This window comes from Sceloporus occidentalis, unplaced genomic scaffold (genome assembly GCF_023333645.1).
Source record: "Sceloporus occidentalis isolate IW3139 unplaced genomic scaffold, rSceOcc1.0.p SCAF_86, whole genome shotgun sequence".
Classification (NCBI taxonomy): domain Eukaryota; kingdom Metazoa; phylum Chordata; class Lepidosauria; order Squamata; family Phrynosomatidae; genus Sceloporus; species Sceloporus occidentalis.
Window position 1 is genome coordinate 3,350,676 of NW_028317066.1, and position 7,283 is coordinate 3,357,958.

Here is a 7,283-nt window from a genome sequence, read left to right on the forward strand (position 1 = left end):
TGTGTATGTTATCTTCCTTTCCCAAGTTAACTCCCATTCATGCATCTCAATATTATGTCCTGGATTTCTTGGCCATTGAACCATGTTTTCTTTAACCACCTCAGATTCCATATCATGTTTTAACCAGATTGTATACAATCTCCCCACAAGAGAACCTTTCCCTATAGCAAGCAGAAGAGAAGGTACTCTGGGTAACTGAAGAGAACCTCATTTTTGCTGGCTGCAGTATGTTTTTACCAGAGGTCCTTAATGTTGGGGTGGATTGTATGGGAGGTGATCCTGTAAGTAAGCTGGGCCCAAGCCATGAAGGGCTTTAAAGGTTATAAGCAAGACCTTGTACTGCCCCCGGAAATTAATGGGCAGCCAATGAAAAGACTTTAGTATAGGTTTAATATGGTCACTTCTAGATCTTCCAGTGACCACTCTGGCTGCCATATTTTGGATTAGTTGAAGTTTCCAGACTTGGTACAAGGGAAGCCCTTTGTAGATCGCATTGCAGAAGTCAAGACGTGAGCTTACCAGCAAGTGCACCAGAGTTTTTAGATCTTCAGGTTCCAGGAAAAGGCACAGCTGGCATATCATAGTAAAAGAAAGGAATAGAGGTGACGTGTAATGGAAGGTTGGAAGAAACCACGACTTTGAAAAACCGAAGCTGATAACAGGCACAACTTGCCGTCGCATGTATCTGAGCTGACATCTGGAGCAAAGGATCCAGGAGCACCTCCAAATTGCAAACATAGTCCTTTAAGGGAAGTGTGACCCCATCCAGGACTGGTTTACAAATCTCCATACCTGGGTCAGGGGCTCCAACAACAAGTACTTCTGTCTTATCTGGATAAACTTTCAATTTATTTTTCCTCATCTTTCCGATTACTGCCTCACGACATTCATTCAGAGGGAAGATGCCTTCCTTACTTGACACTCAGGTCTGGGGCATGGAGAGATATCACTGGGCTTCATCAGCGTACTTATAGCACCCCACTCCATGCATCCGGATGATCTCTCCAGGCAGTTTCATGTAGATGTTGAATAGCATTGGTGACAGGATGGTGCCCTGAGGAATGCCAGATTTAAACTCCCTTTTAGAGGAACAACTGTCCCCAAACATCTCCATCTGTAATCTCCGTGAGAGAGAGGACCAGAATCACCACAACGCATTGCCTCCGATCCTCAGTTCCCTCAGGCTTTCCATAAGGATACCATGTTCGAAGGTAGTGAAAGCCACCGAGAGATCCAAAAGCATCAACAGAGTCACATTTCACCTGTCCATACTCAAGCAAAGATCATTTACTAAAGCAACCATAACAGTTTCTACTCTGTATCCCATCCTGAAGCCAGTTTGAAATGGGTCCAGATAATCTGTTTCATCCAAGACCGCTTGGAGATGAAGAGGAACTGTCCTCTCAATCATGTTGCTTAGAAATGGAAGATGGGAGACCGGACTGTAATTGTTCATGTCCAAGGGATCTAGGGAGGGCTTTTCCATAAACAGCTGTAACAGCGCTACTTTTAAGCAAGATGGATGAGATGCATTTATGATACATCTCAAGTGAGTCCTAAGTGCATCTCCTCCTTGAATGACCAGCCATGAAGAGCAAGGGTGGAGAGGGAAGTTGTCGTCTTCACACGTCCAAGGAGCTTGTCCATGTCCTCAGTATTCAGATTCAAATTGATCCAGTATGATCTTACTCATGGACACCTCACTTATAGCCTCTGCAATAATGCTGGCATCCAATTTGGCTCTTTTCAGAGATATATTATCTGTGAAATAGTCATTGAAAGCATCATAGTGAGCTGTGGAAGGCTCTAATAATGGGCTCCGGGAGAAAGTTGCCTGAATCAGGTCCCAGATCCCCCCCACCCCACCTCAGCAGTCCCTTTATGCTTCTCTTCCCTTGGTACTTTCACTCCTTTATTCCTTCCTTCTCCTCTTTTAATGTATATCCCTTCAAGGGCGCACAAGGCCCTTTCAGTATGATCCCAGAATTGGGAGGGAGGGATTCTTTCTGGAGCTGTGGGTCTATCTGCTGGTCCTCCTCTGTAAGGTTGTTGTGAAGGGAAAGATATGTATATGGGGTGTGCCTAATCCAGATCCTGTGGGCCTTTAAGCCTAGTTCCCAGATTGCCAGGGCGGTGTCAGTCTCCCCAGAAGGGGCTTTGGGGTCCCTCCATATCCCTCCTCTTGGCTTTGGCCTAAATTTTGGCTCTTCTCTGCCTCCCCCCAGACAGAGCCCCCTCCCCCCAGGATCCCAGAGAAAACTTCCTCCCCCGAATAATGTTGTTTCCAATGCTATTGCAGCCTATGCTGTGTGATGCTCTTTATTTGGCACAAAAATCCTCTCCTCTGCCCCACTTTCCAGGAGGAAGAGGATTTCTCAAAGACCGTTTTACTTTTTGATCCCCCTCCCCTCCATAGCCATGCCTCTCTCCAAGGGTCCCCCCTGCCCTCTTTTCTCATAAAAACCCTCAAGTACCTGCGCCCAAGGAATCCCCCAAGGAGGGGGCAGGGAAGGAAAAAGGGAGAGGAGGCCTGGCAGGCCCCTTGCCTTTCTTTGGGGGGGTGGGGAAGAGATCTGGGTTTCCTTCCTTCTTACAACAATCCAACCCCTCCAGAAGACCCCCCCCAAGCCATTCCCCCATATGAACGAGGGCTTTCCTCACTTCCCTCTCTCAGAGCAGGCTGCGAGCTTCAGGGCTGAGAGTGTGCATGCACAAATGCCCCAAAGGACTCTCCTGAGCATGTGCAGGGATCGTAAGGCCCTTGTTGCTGCTGCAGGTTATTCCACTGTTGGCCTTTGGAAGAAGGGAGGGACTACGGCCTTTTTTCCTTCCTTCCGGAATGGAGCCCAAGCTGCGGAGCTGAACTCAGGAGGGAAAGGCTGGGAAGGCTCTGCTTTGTACATATACCTCTGTCTCTCTGTGTGTGTGTGTGTGTGTGTGTGTTTGCCTCTATTTTTATGATTGGGAATGGAGCTGAGGGCTGAGGAGAGAAGAAAGGGTCAACTTTGTTCAAATGCAGAACTTCTGTACATCAATGAGTCCAGTGTGTTGAAACAACAAGGAACTTTATTAAGAAAACAATCAGAAATTCAGTGTTGTTCAGAACTTCCCACCCCAAGCCAAAGAATACATTAAAGCCCCAAAACCTAAAACTCCACCCTCTTCCAAACCATGTCCCCACCTCCAATTCCCACAGTCAATGGCCCACAAGTAACAAGGCCCTCTTTGCCATTCCCAGAAACTAACTCTTTCTGTTAATATCTGCCCCCAATTGTCTTCAGCCAACATCCCACACAGTAAAAAAGCTATCATTCCTATAACTATTCTAACTACCTGCAATAAATCACACCCCTCTCTCTAGCTAACCTATTCCACAACCCATAATCCCCAGTCAAATTTATAAACTAAAGTAATGGTCTATATAAATAGCAATTAAAACCTAAACGTAACAAAATATAACTTTAAAACATAAACAGACATATGGACAGACAAACCAAACACACAACATCACAAGGGCCTGTTCTTATCACCACAGGATTAAAACTATATTCTTTGTATTGCTACTTGACAAAAATAATGTTAGTTTATTTCTGGCATTTGTATGGCATCTCTCCTGTGTGGACTCTCTGATGTCTCACTAGGTGTGACTTCCAAGAAAAACATTTCCCACAATGCTGGCATTTGTATGGCTTCTCTCCTGTGTGGACTCTCTGATGTGCCACTAGGTTTGACTTCCAGGGAAAACATTTCCCACAATGCTGGCATTTGTATGGCTTCTCTCCTGTGTGGACTCTCTGATGTCTCACTAGGTGTGACTTCCAAGAAAAACATTTCCCACAATGCTGGCATTTGTATGGCTTCTCTCCTGTGTGGACTCTCTGATGTGCCACTAGGTTTGACTTCCGGGGAAAACATTTCCCACAATGCTGGCATTTGTATGGCTTCTCTCCTGTGTGGACTCTCTGATGCGTCACTAGGTTTGACTTCCGGGGAAAACATTTCCCACAATGCTTGCATTTGTATGGCTTCTCTCCTGTGTGGACTCTCTGATGCATCACCAGGACTGACTTCCGAGAAAAACATTTCCCACAATGATGGCATTTGTATGGCTTCTCTACTGTGTGGACTCTCTGATGTGTCACTAGGCTTGACTTCCAAGAAAAACATTTCCCACAATGCTGGCATTTCTGTGGCTTCTCTCCTGTGTGGACTCTCTGATGTCTCACTAGGACTGGCTTCCAAGAAAAACATTTCCCACAATGCTGGCATTTGTATGGCTTCTCTCCTGTGTGGATTCTGTGATGTTTCACTAGGTCTGACTTCCAAGAAAAACATTTCCCACAATGCTGGCATTTGTATGGCTTCTCTCCTGTGTGGATTCTGTGATGTTCCACAATGTGTGACTTCAAAGAAAAACATTTTCCACAATGCTGGCATTTGTATGGCTTCTCTCCTGTGTGGACTCTCTGATGGATCACTAGGTTTGATTTCGAAGAAAAACATTTCCCACAATGCTGGCATTTGTATGGCTTCTCTCCTGTGTGGACTCTCTGATGTGTCACTAGGCTTGACTTCCAAGAAAAACATTTCCCACAATGCTGGCATTTCTGTGGCTTCTCTCCTGTGTGGACTCTCTGATGTCTCACTAGGACTGGCTTCCAAGAAAAACATTTCCCACAATGCTGGCATTTGTGTGGCTTCTCTCCTATGTGGATTCTCTCATGACTCAAATGTTCTTCTGTAAAGAAGGATAATGACAGATAAGACTGAAAATCAGAGTTAAGAGAGGAAGGTGTTACCCCATGATTTATCCCTCATTAACCCCTCCTTATTTGATTTTAAATTAATAAAGTTGCTGTGAATAACCCAAGCATGATCCTGCTGCTTATGCCCCTTAAATCCATGGAACAAGTATATCCTTATTCATAGGAGCTAGCAAAGAAGAGACTGGATGGGGACTGCCTTGAGGGAATCCGTGGAAGCAGATAGTCAAAGGACTGTTGAAAAAATATTCCATTAAACATGTGCAAAAATACTTTGATTGACAGGTGGCATCATATCCTGTGGACTGCCATATTGCCGAGTCACATTTTCACATTCCCTCCATCTCTCTATCACAGACAGAAACACACCCAAAGAGTGATGCATAAAAGGAACACTTTGAGGCCCATTTGTTGAGAAAGGCAGGATAATCAATATACAAATAATAGCAAATAAGTCATTGGGAAAGACGGAGCAAGTGGTCTGGGACCTGGACTCCAATTTTGGGGAGGGTCAAGTGCCAGAGCCTTAACACATCTGGACTACTGTTGGGGATTGGGGGGGTTACATTGCCACCAGGGGATCTCAACGGCACCCCCCCACACACATTGTATTCTCTTCGGAGGTGTGTGAATAATATTTTGCCCCTCAACATTAGGAGGAACTTCCTGACAGCAAAGGCTGTTTGACAGTGGAACACAATCTTTCTTCGGAGTGCAGTGGAGTCTCCCTCCTTGGAGCTCTTTAAGTAGAGGCTGGATCGCTATCTGTCAGAGATGCTTTGACTGAGAGTTCCTGCATGGCAGGAGGTTGGACCGGATGACCCTTGTGGTCTCTTCCAACTCTACGATTCTATGATTCTATCCAACAGCATCCCTTTGGAGAAGTGGTGGCCATTTTGCCACTAGTCTCCAAGCCATTGCAGGGCCAAGGGAGGCATTTTACCCAAGAAGTCTCTCCAGAGTCTCAAAAGGCTGGAAGAGGGGCCAAAAAAGCCAGTAAACCTGGTCAGGGATGGGCTGAGGAGTATTTGGAGCCAAAAAGCATTTATCTCCATGATTCCTTCCCACAAAATCCTAGAATTGACAGTTTAAATTAGGATATTTAGAATCCTTAGAAAGTGGAGAGCAATAGTGCCTCGCTAAACTACAAATTCCAAGATTTCTCAGTAAGTTGCTATGACACTTAAACTACGTGTTAAAGGTATCTAGGAGTCCTGGTAGACCACAACTTTAACCTGGGTCAACAGTGTGATGGAGCAGCTAAAAAGGCCAGCGTGATCCTAGGACAAATCAATACTAGTATAGTGTTATGGCAGGGGGCTGGACTGGATGGCCCTTCTAGTTTCTTTCAACTCTATGATTCTATGTTATAGATGAAGGGAAGTAATAGTGCAACTCTATTCTGCTTTGGTCAGGCCCTCACATGGAATGCTGTGTCCACTTCTGGTCACTACAATTCAAAAAGGATGTTGAGAAGATGGAGTGAAGCCAAAGGAGAGCAATGAAAATGGTGAAGGGTTTGGAAACCATCAAGCTGTATGAGAAGTGGTTTAGAGAGCTGAGAATGTTTAGCCTGGAGAAGAGAAGGTTAAGAGTGGATATGATAGCCCTGTTGAAATATTTGAAGAGATACTGAGGATGGAGCAAGCCTGCTTTCTGCTGCTCTAGAACAAAGGACACGGAACAATGGACGCAAACCACAGGAAAAGAGGTTCCACCTAAAGATTAGGAGGAACTTCCTGACATTAAGAATTATTCAACAGTGGAATATACTCCTTCAGAGAATGGTGGCGTCTTATTATTATTATTATTATTAATTTCTAAAGCACTCCTTCTTTGAAGGTCTTTAAAGGTCTTTGAAGATCATTAAACAAAGGCTGGGTGGCCATCTGTCGGGGATGCTTTCAATGTGTTTCCTGCATGGCAAGGGGTTGAACCAGATGATCCTTATGGTCTATTCCAGCTCTATGATTCTATAATTCTAAAGTGGAATCATAGTGCCATGATAATGTAGAATGAAAGGGCCCTCAGTCTTCATAGTAAGGGCAATGAATTCAGCTTCCTTACCCACAGAGGCCACATTCTCGTAATTCTCCATCATCACATCCTTGTACATAAGTCTCTGCTCCTTCGTCAGCAGTTTCCATTCATCCTCAGTGAAATATACTGCCACATCCGCAAAGGTCACCTGCAATAGAAAATAGCCCTCATCCAGAGAATGACTAATAAAAGGGGAGGGAGAAGCACATGATGCTTCCCAAAAATTATTGGATCACCTTAGAATTTAGTCCAGGAAATAAACTTTAATTGCTGTTAGCAAGAAAAACCTACTACCTTTGAGATCCAGTTTGTCTCAAATTCTTCCAATACAATATACAATATAATAAACAATATAATTTAGGCCATGGCTGGGATATTGATGATGGATTAGGATACTGACTATACCAAAACGTATTATATATTTAGCCTCCAAAGATTATAGTGCATTTAGCCATGTGTTGCCAAATTTCAGAGGTGAAT

At 44.5% G+C, this 7,283-nt stretch overlaps 1 protein-coding gene across 1 annotated transcript; it reads right to left on the bottom strand.

Moving 5' to 3' along the window:
- Nucleotides 1–3,224: 3,224 nt before the first annotated feature.
- On the bottom strand, nucleotides 3,225–6,879 carry LOC149285023 (uncharacterized). Its single transcript, XM_089495928.1, has 2 exons — nucleotides 6,831–6,879; nucleotides 3,225–4,738 (listed from the first exon to the last, which is right to left on the bottom strand). Exons 1-2 carry the CDS (start codon nucleotides 6,877–6,879, stop codon nucleotides 3,585–3,587), a joined length of 1,203 nt encoding a protein of 400 aa, XP_089352054.1. The 3' UTR covers nucleotides 3,225–3,584.
- Between the last annotated feature and the right edge of the window lie 404 nt (nucleotides 6,880–7,283).

What these genes read in the sequence shown, in the direction of transcription:
- LOC149285023 (XM_089495928.1), bottom strand. Translation starts at nt 6,879, where the DNA reads ATGTACAAGGATGTGATGATGGAGAATTACGAGAATGTGGCCTCTGTG. An exon ending in CGAGAATGTGGCCTCTGTGG is followed by an intron (nt 4,739 to 6,830) that starts GTAAGGAAGCTG and finishes CCTTCTTTACAG; the next exon opens with AAGAACATTTGAGTCATGAG.